The sequence below is a fragment of the Gadus macrocephalus genome, chromosome 17 (genome assembly GCF_031168955.1).
Source record: "Gadus macrocephalus chromosome 17, ASM3116895v1".
NCBI lineage: Eukaryota > Metazoa > Chordata > Actinopteri > Gadiformes > Gadidae > Gadus > Gadus macrocephalus.
In genome coordinates this window covers 10,346,490-10,366,761 of record NC_082398.1, presented here as the reverse complement: position 1 = coordinate 10,366,761, position 20,272 = coordinate 10,346,490, and the positions used below count along the sequence as shown (strand labels likewise).

The window sequence follows — 20,272 nt, the reverse complement described above, 5'->3', positions numbered from 1 at the left end:
CAAAACATCAAAAAGAGATCCTTGAACCGAAAAACCTTCCCAATGATTGCTAAACAGCCTTTTCATTTCAAAGGGGGGGGGGGGGGGGGGGGGGGGCGCTGGGAGTTTCACACGTTGTGAGTCACTCTCCAGCGGAAGGGGTCTAAAGTGGCATTGTTCTCTCTGGCGCTGAGAAATGGGAATTTCAGAGCTTTGGGGAAGGGGGAGCAAAAGTGGGCGAGAGACATGTAGATAGAGAAAGATAGAGAGAGAGAAGCAGGACTCTCTACCCCGGACATAGATTTAATAGAGACACAAAGGGGTTTCTATTGAACACAAAGAATATGAGTAGAGGGGACAAAACTATGACGCCAGGAGAATACATGTTGAGCTCTCTCTCTCTCTCTCTCTCTCTCTCTCTCTCTCTCTCTCTCTCTCTCTCATCTCTCTCTCTCTCTCTCTCTCTCTCTCTCTCTCTCTCTCTCTCTCTCTCTCTCTCTCTCTCCATATGGTCAGAAACATAATTTGAAAGGTCTATTCACATACTGTACCTCCCATTGTGAAGCATTAGAATAAAAGTAACAGTTGACTCTGTTGGGTCTAAAAAAGCTTGAACTTTTCATAATTACCCAAATGAGGCGCGGGGACCTGGAGCTGAAAGCAACCGACGCCACTAATCGACCGTCCGCTGCGACTAAGAGTCAATTTCCTCTCCTTTTATATAAATCATTTTGTGTTCCAGGGTGCCGTGGTCTTGAGGAACATTTCTTCCAGCGCCTCATGGTGAGGGGAATTATCAGATCGCTGTGTTTCATCTCCACTTTCTAAAACACTATGCTTTTAAACTTCTATTTTTATACTCTTACAAATTAAACAAAATGATTAAAAACACACAATATAATTAGTTGCCACTGGTAGCGGTTGCCAATTGAGGCATATTTTTGGTTGAAACGACTATAGATATGGGGGAAGCTGTTGTTATGAATGGGAGTTTGGTTTAGTGTAATCTAGGATCAGCAGTCCAACTAAGTTATAGCAGACCCGCTCTGGGAGGCGGCATAGAGCCTTAGCCTGGGAACCAGACAAATCTCGCATGCTCATGTTCCATTGGATCTCCAGATAAGGTCTGGCTCCCCTCCAATGCAAAAGGATTCCTGCCCGGTCACGAGACAGGCTGACCAATCACAACCGTTTATATATACCTCATATGAGGCGGGATAAATGACGGTGCAGGGGGTCACCGTATATTCAGGTATATTCATAAACAACAAAGATGGCTGCCGCTGTCTGTTGTTTCCACTATCCAGACAGTATTAAAAAGACTGTATGGTATATTTTCACTAAAAGAAGAATGTAGGACTGCACAATAGAGCTTTTGCTGAGAGGAAAGCCGTTTTTTTATGGTGGTTCAGTGCTGCGTCCCCCGTATGTTGCTATGATGAGGTTTTAGGCCTGTCCAACTGCATCCAAGGGCAGGTTGGTCTGCGCCTGTCAGTGACACCCTTTCGAAATCTAAAACTAACGGTGTGGTTCCAGACTAATTTGCAATTTGCGTTTCGTCTTGCGATGCCAGGCTAATAGAGCCTGGGCCAGGACCCAAAAGCTGCCTTGTATCCTGCTTCATACAGAGACGTTCTGCCAAAGATATTTAATCCACGCAAGTGGATGACTATTTCGATAAGTGTACTACTACAGTGGCCAAATACACAGTGTGGATCTGAAACCTTTGTAGACACTTCTTTTTTTGTTTACTAGTGCTGGCCGAGTTTGTGCTCGCTTTTGAAAGCCAATTACGCGCATACAGAGACCCGCCTCAAACAACATGATTGGTCGAGACAATTATGCAGCGATTCACCCAGATTTCGCCTAGACTCCCATCGGACTTGAGTCTGGTTTGAGACCCTAGTTTGAGCGTAAAAGCGCTCTAACTTCAGCACCACGGACAGCGCCAAAAGACTAGACCTATAAAGTAATTGCCCGGGGACAAACCTCTTCTGCCCAGTACTCCCTCACAATGCCAACGCTCTTAAGAAAGTAAAGCAACAGGAGGAAGGAACGAGGAGACAAAGAGACTCTCAACTTTTAAAGTTCCACAGGAGGATGGAGGAGGAGGAGGAGGAGGAGGAGGAGGAGGAGGAGGAGGAGGAGGAGGAGGAGGAGGAGGAGGAGGACGTCGATGGAGAGAGATTGAATGATAATTCAGAAGAGCAGACACAAATGCAGCACTTATTCCCTTCCCCGCCGTAATGCTAATTAACTTAACTTCGGTTTTGTGTTGAGAGTGAACGATGCTCAACAAATTGATGCACCCAGACAACCATCTTCATTCGAACGAACAAAGCCCCTCCCCCCCTCGCCCGCAAATGTCCATAATTAGAACATCACTCAGCAAGCCATGCTGAAGCCCATACACGCATACAATGCCGGTCTCATTTCACACTCCCATTTTCTCACACACATACTCACGCTTTTTCTTTGTCCTCACTCATTCAATTGAGGGAAAGGAAGAGACTGAAAGGCTGATGATGTTTGGAGGCGATGATACGCGATCGGAGAGGGGGAAAAAGAAAATGGATTCCGAATGGTTTCAATTAAAACAACATGAGCTAATTGGGCGGGAGACGCCGGGTTGCCTAAGGAGACAGATGAGGGATGACGAGAGCGAGAGAGAGAGAGAGAGAGAGAGAGAGAGAGAGAGAGAGAGAGAGAGAGACACACACTCAGAAAGAGAGAGAGATACACAGAGAGAGACACACTCACAGAAAGAGAGAGAGAGAGAGAGAGAGATACACAGAAAGGAGAGAGAGACACGCTCAGAAAGAGAGAGAGAGATACACACAGAGAGACACACACACAGAAAGAGAGAGAGAAAGAGAGAGAGAGAGAGAGAGAGAGAGAGAGAGATACACAGAAAGAGACAGAGAGAGATACAGAGAGAGAGAGAGAGAGAGAGAGAGAGAGAGAGAGAGAGAGAGAGAGAGAGAGAGAGAGAGAGAGAGAGAGAGAGAGAGATACACAGAAAGAGACAGAGAGCGATACAGAGAGAGAGAGAGAGACATAAGACCAAATAAATCATGTCTATTTGGGGATGATTCTGTCAGACAGACTCTGTCCTGAATATTGAGTTTGTTTCTCTTAACAGCCCTGCAATGGAACATATTGTTGTACCTGCGCCAGGGAAGAGCTGGAAGCCATCAAAAAAATAACTGCATTGTTTGTGTTAATAGACAGTGTCGTTCTCCAGTGTGTGTGTGTGTGTGTGTGTGTGTGTGTGTGTGTGTGTGTGTGTGTGTGTGTGTGTGTGTGTGTGTGTGTGTGTGTGTGTGTGTGTGTGTGTGTGTGTGTGTGTGTGTGTACAATGTTTAGTGTGAACATACTGTACAGCACACATCATCAGAGTAGACCTCAGATTGTGTGTGTGTGTGTGTGTGTGTGTGTGTGTGTGTGTGTGTGTGTGTGTGTGTGTGTGTGTGTGTGTGTGTGTGTGTGTGTGTGTGTGTGTGTGTGTGTGTGTGTGTGTGTGTGTGTGTGTGTGTGTGCAAATATGTGAATAATCATCTAATTGGAAATGTCCATCTTTCTGACCTGGCTTGGTTTAAACTGCATATCCCAATGCCCCTTCAGCTTGGCGCACTTGAGGACATTTAGCTCCCAGCTCACCTCATTTCTCACTTAATTTACCAATAACCGAAACCAGACTGAAGTTCATGTTCACCTCAGAGATGAGCGTCTGTACATGTAAGACACAAAGTCACGGTTAAAAAAAAAAGGGGTACAAAGTTTCAGATTGATTGAAAAACCGAGGTCAGGTTTTGTTTTGATTTGTTTTTGCTGCCATCATACTTTTAACTCCACAAGATGGATGGATCAGAGGGGGGTTGAATTGCTTCGAGGGCAAAAGATGGGTTTCCCCCCCACCCCAAAATGTCCACCTATCGGGGGGGAGTTGTCGTCGGTTGTGGCCAGTATATCGAGGTGACAAAGCCCAGGAGCGATACATGACCGCGAGGGTGCTCCATCAAACTGACAGTTAAAGTAGGTGCTGACAAATGGACACGTCAGCCGATTTATCTAGTGACCGTAAGGTTATGCAGTTATGCATTATTTAAAGATTCAAAGAAAATGTGGATTAGGGCCTTTGGCGATGTTATTGAACGGCGTTGAGGAGTTTGCTGAAGGTGGATTTATAAACAGTTTTTTTTTTTGCATTTCTGTTTTATCCGCAAAAAGGCACTGCAATTTACAATATATGAATTGTGGAGGGATTTGTCCAACATGATTCATAATCCCTGAAACTACACAGTCTGGAGATTGTGTTTGTGTACAAATGAAAAAGTGCTTCTACATAATGTATCCTAAATCAAACAAACATTAAAAGTTTGTTCCTCAGAACTGGTCTTATCTGGTTCTGGGGGGTCAACAGGTCATGAGAGTCATTCTACCAGCCAAATCAAAATGTCAATTCATGTATTGTGTTAAAACTCTTGGGGATAACCTTGGACAAACATTGAACAAAGATGATTGGATCGTTGCAAGATGTAATGGTGGGTTCAAAACCAAACCCACCAAAAATTGGCCAATGGCCAAAAATTGATTGAGGTGAATACTGTTTTACAACTCATCTATGATGTTAAGCTTTTTTCTTTGTGTGTACAGAAGTTTCAGTGAAATAATAGTACTATATATGATGTCCAATAGAAACCCCTTTGTTTGTTTAGGATGTCTGCAAATAAGTTAATCAAACAATAATAAAAACACGAAGAAATAGTTTTGCCTTTAAAATTGTATCGGGTCCTGAAATATATAAAAATATACAATATAAATAATTGCGGCGGTAAACGATCTATAAACCAAGGTTATTTCTGAAAGCATTGAAATAATTGCATTATGCACAAGAATCACCATCATTTTTTCTCTTGTCAACACCAGCCTACGCATGGAGGCTACACAAATGGCATGGGAGATGCACGGCTGCGATAAAGTGCACGGAGTCACGCAGGGGTATGAGGGGGTGGTAGAGAGAGCGCTTGTTCTCAGAGAAAAAAACGGTAACCTTCCCATGACGCACAGCTGTTGACTAATAAGAAGAGAAAAAAGGGTGTAAAAATGAACAAAGGGTGAAACCTTGCGACACATGGTAGTCACGATTCACCTCAAAAGTCACTCGCGGATTGTAGCTAATCAGCAACTGTTAGGTGTCAGAATCACGATTTGGTGTGTTAACGTCCTGTGGGCGTGAATGTGGTTAACATGAGCACCTGAGCACCTAACATGAGTGCTTGTGATGCAAATCGACCTAGACAGCCTTTACTATATATATAAAAAGGGTATTGGCAAGGGATATAGTGTAATGGCTAGGGAGTTTGACCCCCAGCAGAAAGGCATTGGGTTCGATCCTTGATGTCAATAGCTTACCTATAGGCATGCTAACCTAACCCCTCCTTAATGACCTGAATTAACCATGAAAAGTTAAGTCAACATAAAATGCAGAAATTACAAAAGAAGTACTAAAGTTAAGACTTTCCCTGGCTTTCATACCACTGAACCCTTTGTAACGGGTTAAACCTCCCAGGTAGCTTTTCAGAGTATATAAGAAGCACCGTTATGAAACAGCAGCTTGTTCCACTTCTAAGAGCGAACAATTGACACTTCACCCTCATTCAGCAGCAAAATCCCCATAGCAACAGCAAAGCACTTCCACTAACACTAACAACCAAGAAAACAGCAGACCCGTTTTGGGAAAGTTCATATTGTAGATATATGCACCCTGCCTGAAAACCAGTTAAGGTCAACATAGAGATGATCCTGGCTTTGTTTTGTAAACATTTTAACACACTGGTTACATCAATTGACCTTGAGTTTTTGACATAGGACCTGCACCTTAACACACACTAAGAAAATGCTTTCAGGAGTTGTGAGGACCGTTCAGCAAAGAGTAATAATAAATAGACATCAGTGGGAGCTAAGAATTTTATTTAGAGACATTAACACGAGTTAGCTTAGACATTAGGTTTGAGCGTACCAAGATAATAATTAGCTTGTGATTAGACTCTAATTAGCATGCATTGAAACACTAGTTTGCCCTGGAGTATATGTTGGGACTAGCTTGTGTGTCAATAAATCTGTTAGCATTGGATAGCATGTTTTTGGACAGTTGTTAGTGTGTGTTAAGACGGTGGCTCGTTAGCAGTTAGCTGCGTGTTTTGGGAGGAATCTTTACAGGAAGGTCAGGGCAGACTTAGCGAGTGGCTGACAGTTCATCAATGCTTGCAGCACATTAGTATCGACACGGTAGACCTTATCTCTGTAAGGCTAGAGAGACAGGAAGAGATAGGAGGGAGAGCAGGAGGGAGCGCGGGAGGGAGGGGAATAATGCGAAAAAAGTGCAGAAGGTGGGAGGTGAGATAGAGAGAGGGAGAGGGAGAGTTTCGGGAGATATGAGATGTAACAAATACTAGCCGAGGTCTTATCTTTGTAATGTAAAATAAGGAGCAGGGTGGCAGTTTGTGACTGCAGTTAAAGGTTGGAGGACAGGCAGGGGAAGATTGGGGAGCAGGATTAGAAGAAATAGCTTCCACAGCAAACACTAAGTAAATGCTCATTGATCCAGGAGATTACATCCAAATATATGCAGGAAATTCTTCTGGACACAGGTATTCCATTTTGAGCTTAGCAAATACAGTACATGTACTGCCTGCCTACACACACACACACACACACACACACACACACACACACACACACACACACACACACACACACACACACACACACACACATATATGGATACATGCATATGCACATATTCAGATACACACAAACACACACACGTAGATAAGGACAAAGAACATATATACTAAATATACTAACAAAAAGTGCCATATGCTTCGTTCCTATACATGGATACATCCACACAGACATAGATACACACAAAGAGACACACAGACACTCCCTTTATGAATGGTACACACATTATAAGCTATTTTAGAGCTAACCACTGCTATACTGTAAAGCCAGTATGCCAAAGCGACCACGCACGACATGAATCAATGGGTGTTCAGTGGCCTAGCACTATTCAAATCCTCACAGACGGATGGAGAGAGAAATAGAAGGTTTGAGGTCCTCATCCACTCTCCAGTCAGACATTTGTTTATGGTTAGATAAGTAACGCCTTGACCTCATCACAAATCCTATAGAGCTCAGAGACAAAGGGACTTTGACACGTTGAATTGAGGATGTCGAGGATAAAGAAATGTCGGCTGATTAAAAGAGGAGAAATTCTTTATTTTTTTACTCTTCAATCATCTCTCGAGTGCAATGCCAAAGAAACACGGTCCGAGGTACTTTTATCTTGGAAAGAGGGGAGCTTTATTTCAGAAGGAGGGAAGTACGTTTATTAGAGTCTTTTAGCAGTTTGAACCAATGCATATTATGTATAATAACCTATTTGGAAAAGATAATTGGACGATATGTTTTGAATAGCATACCTTAGAGAAGGTTGGGGGGTAAAGTTAAGAGGATGCGATACAACTATACTAATTTTGTGTTGCTTCTATCTAGCTGTGCTTGTTTTCTTTTTTGTTTCACCATAATTTGGTCCGACAAGGATACAGACACTTTTCTCGTGTGCAAAACGGGCTCCGGGTAAAGGCCGGTTCACCTGTGATGAATTGAGCTGAACAAGAAGCAGGAACAAGGAGCAGGAAGCTAGGGTTAAGTGGTGACATTTGTAGATTGCCCTTGATTGAGTACGAAGTAAGCTACCCCGACTCCAAAGCACTACCACTCAGCTGGACCTCTAATTAATTCAATATGAACTAATTGAGAGAATTTGGTGTGTGTGGGCTTGCTTCCGGGGACATGCTTTGTCGGCTCCTGGTTCGGTCTCCAATTTGCCCACGGAAACAAAGCCGGTAACGCCAGAAACCAGACAAAACACAGCCCCATAATAAAGCATGCAGTGTGTCGCATATTCCTAATCAAACGGCGTGGTTGAAACGGGTCCAGCTGTCGGCACAAAGGGTCAACACACAATGCGGCAGAAAGGGTAGATCAGTGTATCGGGAACTAATGGCCGACCAAACCTGGAGCGGACACATTGTCAGTGGATGGCTGATGTTGTAATCTCCAGGTGAGCCACTGTAGCAGCAGCAGCAGCAGCGGCAGCTACCCATGCATACCCCAACCCCCTAGCCACCCACCCATGCTATGCGCGCCTGTAAAAGGTCCCGCCCTCGCTGGGAAATGATTATCTATAAGTAGAGTGGTGCTTACATTGAAACAGCGTGACCCCTCGGAGCGGATTACACCCGCGAGGTTAGGAGGAGCTAATGGGACTTTCTATGGAGGTGCTGCTCAGACATCCCAATGGATTACATGGAAACTGGATTAGAAAATGGCAGTTCATATATATATATATATATATACATATATATATATATATATAGATGTATTGAGAGGGAGAGAGAGAGAGAGAGAGAGAGAGAGAGAGAGAGAGAGAGAGAGAGAGAGAGAGAGAGAGAGAGAGAAGAGAGTAGAGAGAGAGAGAGATAAGTGGAACTTCATTGGCTTTTATTTTTGACAGTGAATAGGTAAAACAAAGAGTAAAACTTTACGGCCGCAATTTGGCCTTGTATTGATTGAACACACACGTATAGATAAAAGACAAACGACACCTTTGACTTCACTGGACCCCGGGGGAAGCTGAACCAACAGAACTGACACGAGACCTCATTACACGTACAATAAACGCAATAACCAACACTTAAATTCAACACAAACGACTCGATTCGTCCTGGCCTGATACACACGGCATCAGACAGCCGCTCTCAGTCACTGGCCAGGGAGGGGTAGGGGGGGCAAATCAAAGCCGAGAGGCAGCCTTCATGAATTAAATATTAAACAGACTGATCAAATATTAACGTAGAGGACCCAGCCGGCAGACAAGCCACCGCTAACCGGAGGCAAACGTGTTGCTTTCAAACCGACATTCCTAACACACTGTCGCCTTTTCTTTGCACCAAACACCCAGGCCAAAAGTGTTCTTTAACTGGAAATGTAAATATCAACGGTGGAGTAAGTTGTGCTCTGTGCTTGATATTAATTTAGATATTAAGATGGGGGCCAAGCCTGGAGGGAAATAAAGCGAGTCTATTCAGAAAGGATGACAGGGTACTTAGCAGCAATACTAGACAAACACTGGCATCCTATTTATATTTTTTTGAGTTTGGTGTCAATTTTTTCGATTTCCTTTTTAGAAAAACTGATGGATTTGGAGGTAATTAGTCATCTGATTCCTTTTGTAAAAATAGCCCTGAAAGAGAAATCGACCTGTAAATCGTAGTCTGTTAACTCTGATAGGAATGTGTCTGTGCCCAAGGAGCCCTTTCGCATTTTAGCATCTTCACTTTGCCCTCCAAAGTCTTTCTCCTTTGTCAATTCAGACAGCCGGCAAAGACCTGGAACCACGATTGGCACCTCTGATAAAATGTAAGAAGAAACCTCACAAGCGCATCCCTTCGCCCTACTTAGTTTTAACTGACTCTATGTGTGTACTCTTTGTATTTAAATCTAGAGACACACAGCCCCCCCCCCCCCCCACACACACACACACACAAACATATGCATGGACACACACAAACGTATCCATACACACACATACATTTTTCTGCATACACAGAAACAAAAGGAATACAATCTCATCCATAAACAAAACCCACAAAGAACAATCACCCACCCAAGAAGTACACCCACCCAAAAACAGTAGTACACAAAAAAACGTATGAATGTGTACCTGTGTAGGTGTGTGGGCATGTGCCCAAGCACACACACAGCAACACACCCACACAGGCTGCATCCCGGGGGACCCCTGTGGAGGCACGCCAGTGGGGGGATTGACAAGCGGTGTGGAGGGGAGTCGCGACCGGGTCGGGGACTCAGCCAGACAAACACCCTGGACACCAGGTCTTATCAGCAGCACCAACAGCAAACAAAGGAGGGGCCAAGAGAGAGGGGGGACTGGGGGGAGAGAGGGGAGGCTGGGGGGGAGGGGGCAGAGAGAAAGGAGGCTAGGGTGGATTCGGAAGCCAGAGAGAAACCCCACTGGCTTAACGTCAATTCACACCTCCATCACCGTCTTTATCACCGCCGCCGCCACCGCCATATCTAACAGCACCACCACTACCACCACCGCCATCTTTAACACCCACCACCCCCACCACCACCACCACACCACTGCAGTACCTATACACATGGCTACCATGTTTCGAATTCAAATACTATCTACTTTTTAAAATATTTAACTTTGAAATCTTTTAATGGAAGTCTGACACTCAAAGTACTTCCGACTCCACAAATCGGTCAATGTTTACATTTAAACTTTGAACATTTACAAATCATCGGATTTTGATATTTATACTGATTTGCGCGTTATCGGAAACGACCCCCTGTTTATATAAAGATGGGTCGCAATGGAGACTCTCCCCTTCTCCTGGACACCGGCTTGTCTTTTAAACCATTTTTTGAAGGCTGAATTCATGGTACTAGTCATGGAATTATATTTTGGGAGAACAAGGCTATGGTTTGAGGCTAGGTTCTTCATACATGGCCGGTTGTACGCTTGCGGTAGAAGCACACAATGAGGTTGGCTATGTTTCTAACAGCTAATCATGCTTAAAAAAAATATTTTACGTGTCATGCTATCTACACAAACGATATGGAATATGGAAGCTGAGACCACATATTCAAACAGTATGAACCACATCATTCTGGGACTGAAAATCAACAAACTAGATGTGAACGAATGTTACAACCATAAATGTCTTACCTTGGTTGAAATCATTCTAATTCTAATGCTTATACCAATAATGATACCAATAATAATAACTGTACCTTCTGAATTCTTCTTGTACTTGTAATACAAGACTATATCACACCAGTACTATTATGTATTATACAACGGGGGGCCTAAATCCAGCGATCTGATTGGTTCCTAACTGTTGTATAATGAGCGTATACATAACTGCTATGACGCCCGATCATTTTGTGAAAGTATCACTCCGCGCCTTGAAGTGGAAACCGTTACAACCGTTCTCTCGGAGGGACGCTAAAGTGTGTTGCATAGCGACCGTCGTGCATTTTGAAGGCAGCCAGGAGGGACTACTTTTTGGTAGTCTTTAATAAAACGGCTACTTTGACTTTCTTGGTTTCTTTTTAAATGTAGTGTGTCTATGACTTTCGTTTCGCCATAACAGTAACTGTTGTATAAAAGCAATAGATCACTTCAGTCAGTGGCATGTGCTCATTATACCACTGTGAAGGGGGTCGCCGGCCCTCCGCTGCGCGTCGGGGCCGGACAACGCCCCTTAACAGTGGTATAATGAGCACATACCACAGCCTGGCGTGATCTATTGCTTAATTATACTAGTATTTATATTCCTTATCAGAGTACTCATAATAGGCCTATCATACTACTAGTAATGCTAATCATTCTACTTATACTACAGGTACTTCTCATTCTACTACTGCTTATGAACATACTAATACTAATACTACTAATTATCATGCTTATACTACGTCTATGTTTATATTTTAGACTTTATCTCTCAGACATTATTAAATCAGTTTGTATGTTAATAATTTGTTCACACTCCATTCAACCCTTCATATGTTGACAATCATTTTCAGCCAGCAATCCAGTTTAGCGCCTGCTCTTCAACAGATGGCATTCATACCCCCATTTCTTCAGAAATCGCCTTTCTAATTTCTATTTACTCTTAAAATATATATATGATATTGAAAGTGCCTACTTTTTTGTTCTTCAGTAATAAAGGACATTGGGATTCAAACCAAGAACATTTTTGGCAGTAGTTCAACCCCGCTAACCACCAGATCATGTTGCCTCTATATATTTGAAACTGAATATCCCACTGCATATCTTATCTCAGCTTCCTAAGGTCACGGGCCATTAATAACTAAAGAAGGAAGCTAAAGGGCCCACTATCCAAACCAGAGTAGTAAAGCAGTGCCATTGATTAGGTTTCGCCAGGGTAGCTAGAGTCATTTAGCAAACGTACAACTGCAGCGCTAGGAGATCATTCATCATGCATGGGCCCGACCCCAGCTAATGCTACAAGAACACCTATTTGTTTCCTCCAACGTCGATAGCTTCGGCGCTAGGGAAATGATCGTGCACGGGCTGGATTATTCCGTTGCAGCACATGACCGAGGCCGATGTGTGAAAGATTCTCAACGGAAACGCTGCAAATCGATGACGAGTCTCGAGTTTGGCTTGTTTTTTTGTTCCACCCCCCACAGATCTTTTGTTTCGTGGAATCTAACGTTAGTCGTTTTGTTTGGAATTGGTTCAGAGTGGATGCAGTTCAAATACTGCTGTGAGATATGAATAGCCAGACTGAATAGTAGGAGGCGTGATCGGTGTGGTTAGGGTTGTTTTACTCACAGCTGAAAGGTTTGTGTTTTACCCTGTGTGAAATACATTACCCCGACTTGCTCATTGAAGGAATGTTTCACAAAATCCATGGAAAATATTTTGGGAAAAAGGTCAATGACGAAATAATAAGTAGAAGGAAGCAGCTGTCTGTGCGATACCAGAATTGATTGGATACTATATTATTATATACTATTGGATACATATATAAAAGCATGCTACGTGCACGTCAATAGCAATATTTTTCACGTGATTTGATCGACACAAACTATGTATCTCATGAAAGCTGAGGCTCCACTGATTCTGACCACCATGAAAGGATAATCAAGTGTCTGGGCACCAAACTTGAAACGTAGAGAAATAAGGAGGTCTTACAAAATATCAAGGTCGAAGTGAAGTGCTGTCATCACAATGTGTCTGCTTTCTACTCCAAACGAGAAGAAATCATCCATGTGATGTGCTAAGAAGACTTGTTTTATTGGACATAGGACATACCGTGAACAGTTGGTAAAAAATGTTTCAAGCCTGACTGAAAGATTACTTGACGTTCTTGGGACCATTGAAATGATGCATTATTTCTTTTGTGCAATTGTATATTATGCAATAATTCATATTCAAGATACCGGCATGGAGAGAAAAAAGACTAAACGCTAACCTTTCCATCCATTTAAAGGAAAAACAAACAAGTAGGCTGCACACAGACACACACACACCCACACTACTTATCGTGGGTGTAAATGGGCCATGGACACAAATGCCTAATGAAATCTACTCCAATCAGCTCTAAAGGTCTTCTTCAGGCGTTCATGCACTTAGTCACCGGCTGACATAATCTGATTTGTGTTAACTCTTTTTTTTGCCACTTGTTTGCAGTAATTTCACTAGCCGAAACCCCTCCCCCCCATCTCTGCTATCCAACTTACACGACGACAACTCTGGCAGCCAGTAAAACGTAACAACCTTTGTTTTATTATGAGACCGGGCTTGACGTGACCTTTTTATTTATTCAGCTCTGTCCTCATGTCCCTGTCAAAGCGCATCGCGATCCCTCTATGACGACCAGGGAACTGGTGAAACCCGACCAAACGCATTAGCGCACAGACACCCACCGCACACATCAAGTGGGGTTTCTACGATTTTCTTTTTCTTCTTTTCCTGTAGATTTCCATAAATCATTTATCCTCGTCATCTATAAATCAACAAAGTGCCCTTTTCAAGCCAGTCATAAACACTCTAATATATCTTGAAGAAATACCAAGGAAAACGCCAAACGCAACTGCACAGCCCGACCCAGCCCTCCTCCTCCTGCCCCTCCTCATCGCTTCAGGCTCTGAAGTCTGAGGCTGTTTGGATCATAGGGAATGTGAGTGGTACTCGAATACATCTAGAGTAGCCTACGTAGCGTAGCGTTTTCAGTTTGGAATGCATGTGGATGCACTGAACCCTACCCTTGAGATGATAACCCAGGAATCGTTGAGTCTCTCTCTCTCTCTCTCTCTCTCTCTCTCTCTCTCTCTCTCTCTCTCTCTCTCTCTCTCTCTCTCTCTCTCTCTCTCTCTCTCTCTCTCTCTCTCTCTCTCTCTCTCTCTCTCTCAGTGGTTGGGTGTTTGACTTCCAGGTGAAAGGTACTCAATTTGACCCCCAATGTTAGCCATGTGCAAAGGCATCCTTGAGCAAGATGACCCCTTAACTCCCTACCACCTCCCTATGACATGCATCTGAATTAATTCACTGGATAAAAGTGTCTGCTAAATGACACAATCAGAATCAGACGATTGTATTGCGGTGGTTACAGACAAGTCCGTTGGTTGATTGAGTTGTTTTAATGGCGGGGGGATTGCAGGGGAAAAAAGGTTAATTCACCGACCGTGTTAATTAAAAAATGCTGCTGGATATTAATCTGGTCACCCAATAAGTGATAAGAATGAGTAATGCCTGTTGACGTAGCCTCCGACTGAAATGTTGAATCCAACGGATGGAGCGGCTAAACGTGTGTAATTATGTTTCTTCTCACTCGCACACGAGCTGAATTCGCAAACGGACATAACAAGCAGACTTTCTGTTCATGATAAAAAAGAAAAGACAAGGATTGTTATCAAAGAATCCTTTTTAAATCGAACATGAAACCTGGACGTTTCTCACCTTTGTGTTCATTCTAGAAAAAGGAAATAATTATGAAGCACAGAGACTGTTGCGATTATCAAAAGCGATATTTAAAAACATTTTGTTAAAAAAACTATTTGATCAAAGCATATATAAAGCAAGGTTAAAAGCCCCTGTATAAGTGTGTACATTGACAAAAAAACATTTAAATAGCACTTACACATATATATATATATTATAAATGATCAAAAGGGAAGCACAATGGACACAAAAGTGTGAATAATCGCACATGCGTACACACACACACCTGCAGAAACAAAAACGCACACACACAAAGGGTATCCTAACGCTACATTCACATTATATTGCCAGCTAGCTAAACCTTGGACTCATCAGAACGAGTTATTCCAGTCCCCTCTGCAGACCAAAGTGAGAGTAGCAGACTGGGGAAGCTGGGACCACAGGCTGGGCTTACGGATCCTTGGTCGAAGAACAGCAGCTCTGCAGAGCCATCACTATTACTATCATATAGTCAGTGAGCAGCTGCTTTCATCAAGTGACTAAGGGTGAGTTATTATAGAAAGATTCATATATATATCCATACATTTATGGGTGGAGAGGGGTCAGGCTGTGGGCGTTTGGTTTTGAAACCAGAACCTTCCAGCAGGTAGTCCAATACCCTAGCCACTACCCCATCCTTCGTTCAAAAACACACACACACACACACACACACACACACACACACACACACACACACACACACACACACACACACACACACACACACACACACACACACACACACACATTTGCTCTCCACTGAACCGTGGGAGTCTACTCGTCCTGTTTCCAATCGTATTGTCCTTTATATTGTATATATTTATATATATATAAAGGATTTTTTCTATTCCAGTCCAATGTGTGAGAACACTATTGGTCCTTGACCTCTGTGACACAGCAGCCATCATGAGCTGATAACAAGAGGGGGTGATGGGATAAGGGGGGGGGGGGGGGGGGGGGGGGGGGGGGAGGTTGTGCTGTGTCCGATACACAGAGGAAAGGGAGCAAATTTGATACTTGTTATTGTTGCCCGGTCAAATGACACATTGCGTGTTGTGTATTATATGCGTACGTGTATGGATTCATTGGCAGTGTTGTCTTATTCATGATTCTCAAGCCAGCATTGCAGACAGAGAGACAGAGAGACAGAGAGACAGAGACAGAGACAGAGAGGGAGAGAAGGGGAGGGGGAGGGGAGAGAAGAGAGACAGAGACAGAGACGGAGAGAAGGGGAGGGGAGAGGAGAGAAGAGAGAGTGAGATGGGGAGGGGAGAGGAGAGAGAGAGACAGAGACAGAGAGGGAGAGAAGGGGTGTGGGAGAGGAGAGAAGAGAGACAGAGAGAGAGACGTAGACAGAGAGAGGAAGGAGAGAGTGAGTGTGAGAGTCAGACGGAAAGAAAGGGTGAGAGAGAAAGGGAGCGAGGGAGAGAGAAAGGGTTTGTTTCGCGCGTGTCTCTTGCAGGGCCAGAATAAGCCACGCTCGGGAGAGGCTGCCAAAGAGGGGGCTTTTGTAACACAAAATTAAAGAGAAAGAGATTTGGACACAGAGCGAGGAGGGGGAGAGGGAGTGTGTCACACTCTCTCTCTCTCCATTCCGCTCCTCCACTGATTCGCCGCTGCCGTCCAAGCGGCCTGATTAGTCATGCATGGGGGTCGGCCGGGGAAGTCAAACTGTAATCCACCGCTCCTTCCTCCTCCTGCCTCTTCCTCCTCGGTCCCGATGGCGGTGGTGGCGGTGGTGGCGGTGGCGGTGGCGGTGGTGGCCCAGCTGTTCCCCCCACCAGCAGTATGCTCCGGTAGCGTCAGTGGCGTTTAGCAGCTGCTCACCAGACGTTGATACAGACGTGTGTCACCGAGGACCGGGTACCAGGGAGGGGCTGGGGTTTCCTCTCAGTGAGGATGCGGACCCTGGCGGGAATCGAACCCCAGGATCTTTGCGCTGAGGGGGGGTCAAGCCCCTCGTCGATGGAACAATTCGCTGCATGTTGCTATGAGTGAAGTGTGTGTGACTTAATAGAAGAATGTGCTCGGAGTGGAACTAGCACTGATTTCCAGGTACTTTTCATTCTTAAATGACAAGAAGCTAAATCAACAAAAGGTGGTTACCTAATAGAAGTCGATGAGCAAAACAGAAAACAGCCGAAACTGGAAAAAAACAGGATTGACGCTTTCGTCTCATCTTCCCCCCACTCAGGACCTCCGCCCCCCCCCCCCCCCCCCCCCCCCCCAGCGGTAAACCAACAGAGAGAACAAGCAGCGAACGTTCTTCTGGATGGGCTGCGTGAAGAGGAGAACGCCTGATATTAAACACACAGATTTCATCCAGAGATTGCCTCCACTGATCCCACCAACTCTGGGTGGTAATTGCTTTTTCATTTTTTTTTTTTCTTCAAGAGTTATCTCCGTCGGTAAACCAGCCAGGTCTCTGACATCACGCTTTGTGGGGTGTTTTTTTTGGCGGGGTTCGTTTGTGTTTTTTAAAAAGAGCACTGCTCTGAAAGGTCGCACACACACTTTACTACACAAACCCACGCTCAGAGAGATTTGCTGGGGACTTGTGTTGAATATAAATGAATCATTTGAAGTACTCCGTGTTTTGCTGGATCGAGGTTGGGGCATCCTGCACACTCTTTATTTCTTTAATAGAACTGAAACTCCAAGCTGGACTGGGTTCAGAATCTAGATAGCTGTTCATCTGATCGGGTCTGAATATCACCCACAGAACAAAGAGTCTGGCAAGCTGAGAATTTAAACATAAATACATTGTCAAATGTACATTTACCTTTACATTGAGTACCATTCAACACTTCTTGCAGGCATTTTAATATCAAATAAATGGAGAGGGTGCCTATTATAGTTGCTGGGGTGTGCTGACTATCAAGCAAAGCATTTTGGATTCAATCCCCCAATGTTCACAATGAGCAAATCGCCCCACAGCCCTGCCTGCTCTTAAGGATCTAATGTATATCAGTGTTCACTGTATGTCGCTATGGGTGACCCCGACAGATATGCTAAATGACTAAATAGTAACGGAGCTGCAGGAGAAAAACTAATCCAAAGCCGCAGACCAGGCTAACTAGCTTCACTCCATAGCTTCCCTCTCCCAGCAGTTCTTTGTCACCAGCTATGGACGAGAAGTGGAAGGGGGAAAATAAGAGATTTATTGGTATTCAATTGTAATCCTCACCACACTTCCCTGTGATTACGTTGAAGTGGTGTGTGTGTGTGTGTGTGTGTGTGTGTGTGTGTGTGTGTGTGTGTGTGTGTGTGATGAAATCTCACTAAAGCGTCTTTTCATTACAATAAAAAAGTGAATGCGAGACAGAGAGGGTGAGAATGAGGGACAGAGAGAGAGAGAACCAGAGAGCGAGAGCGAGCGAGATACTAGTTAGTGTTATCCTCTTTTTGCAAAGGAATAGAGCGGTAGAGGTGGAAAAATGCCGGTGCCTAATTCACCTGACAGGGAAAATGTGTTGAAAAAGGTCAGCAGGCGTCCCAGAGCTAAAGCCCAGCAGAACGACTGCACAAGCATCGCAGCGGAGTAATGATACTGTCGAGCACGCCTGGGTGTGTGCGTAGCGCTTGGCCAAGTCTCTTTGAGACGGCACTTTCTTTTATCCCTTCCTCTCGCTCTTGTCCCCTCTCTCACTCCCCCTCGGCCCTCTCCCTTCATTTTTGTGTGCGTGTGTGTTTTGACCGGCTTCATGGATTCTGGGTGCAGACTGAGATTGAAGCCATTTTTTATAATTATAAGTCTGATCTGTGCACACACGCATGCACGCGCACGCACATGCACACACAAACTACTCACACACACACACACACACACACACACACACACACACACACACACACACACACACACACAATCATAATCAACCTTATTTATAATTCACCTTTAAGAAACAGTGTTCAACAAAGTGCATTTTTACCAAATAGGAACAAAACCAATATATATTCAGTGATAGCGAATACCTTTGAATCAAACACCTAACTTTAGTGTGTAGAGAGAAAAGAGTGAAAGAGAGAGAGGCACAGCTGGCAAAGAAAATAAGAACTTAAGGTCATTGTAAAACCATGCCATGCGATTCTACCTTTACAGGATTGACCTTACTATATGAATTAGTGAAGGCCCATGATTATGTTGCGTTCTTGAGGTATAGACCTCCAAAAATATGAAAGTTAAACGTTTCTCTGCTGTCCATCTCCTGTGGTTCCTGCCCTGTTAAAACCACAAAACAGTCAAAGACGGGGAGCAGGGGACGGGCTGCTTTCCCCTGGCTTTGTGACCTCTCATCCACGGCTCGTTACGGTTAGCACTTAGCATGAGCACTAGCGTCAGCGTCTGGCCGAGGCGTTCCGAGTTCCCTTCAAGGCTTCTAGTGCGCAAACAAACAAAAGCAGAGTTGAAGAGCACAGTTTGATGATGGGAAAAAATACTAAACGGTGAGTCAATATTGACCGTCTTCTCTGCTGGACGGATCGGGAGGCTAGAGGGGGTGTGTCCGTTGGTTTGTGTGTTTATGCTAATGAGGGGCTCATGGCGGCTCAGCCTAGGCAGATAGCTGGGTGTGAATGTCAAATGCTGTTTGATGATGCTAGAGCCACAATAGAGGAAGACTGAATAAATGAAGGGAGGAAGAACGGAGGGGAGTAAGGAATGAAGGGAGGGAGGGAGCGACGGAAGGAAAGAAGGAAAAAGGGAGGGAGAAAGTGAGGGAGGGAGGGAAAGAAGGAGGGCGTGAAGGAGGTAAAGAGGGAAAGAAGGAAGAGAGGAATATTGATCGATGCATATGAATTCATTATTAGCTTTGTGTGCATTTGGGATTTAATGAAAGCGATGTACAGCGGTTCAGTTCCCTATGGGAATATGACAGCGATGCTGTCAAACAAACATACCACGCTCAAGAGTTAATAGCATTAGCGGCACACAGAGGAGTCCATTGCTTTCATTTGCATTGCATTAACATCACATTGTCACATTGTCATTGCAACACACCTGAATCAGAGGGAAAACAGTCTGTTTTTTCGGGACGCATGTACCTGACAGAGAAGATCTACAGCACTAAAGACAGGAGGGACAAAAGAGCTATTGTACGATGAGTGTGTAGTACATGGATTTATGTAGCTCCTATCTATAGATGTACAAAAACAATGACTGTCCTCATTCCATCACCGCCACTTCTAGGAACCCACTGTGTGTGTGTGTGTGTGTGTGTGTGTGTGTGTGTGTGTGTGTGTGTGTGTGTGTGTGTGTGTGTGTGTGTGTGTGTGTGTGTGTGTGTGTGTGTGTGTGTGTGTGTGTGTGTGTGTGTCTGTGTGTGTGTGTGTTTCCCGAACATATTCCCCATTGTTTTTTCTCAGTGAGAGCCATCATGGCTCGGAGGTAAACTGGTACTTCCTGCGTATCTTCTATGATTGCCTCGCCTCCTGACCCTCCTGGCCCCCTTCATGGGACCCTCGGCCCGGCGCTCCTCCGGCCTGTGAACCCACCACACACTGGAGCAGTAAATATGGTGTGGTTCGGACATTCCTGTTGGTTCATCTGTCTTGTTTGTGTGTGGTCAGAGACAAAGCCTCAGAGACAATGCCCTTACCTCAAGGTAAGGGCATTGGTTCTTCAAAGGGTTTAATGGTTGGGGGAGGGTTAGTGGTTCTGTGTTTGACTCCCAGCCAGAAGGT

General features: G+C 44.4%; 1 protein-coding gene across 1 annotated transcript in view; it reads right to left on the bottom strand.

Moving 5' to 3' along the window:
* Positions 1 to 10,141, bottom strand: part of nrxn2b (neurexin 2b) — a 186,073-nt gene extending 175,932 nt beyond the window's left edge. Inside the window, exons 1-2 of the mRNA XM_060035898.1 lie at positions 10,103 to 10,141; positions 9,825 to 9,847 (exon numbers count right to left, since the gene is read on the bottom strand). Of these exons, the coding sequence (XP_059891881.1) occupies positions 9,825 to 9,847; positions 10,103 to 10,141 (62 nt within the window). The remainder of the gene's footprint in view (positions 1 to 9,824; positions 9,848 to 10,102) is intronic.
* Between the last annotated feature and the right edge of the window lie 10,131 nt (positions 10,142 to 20,272).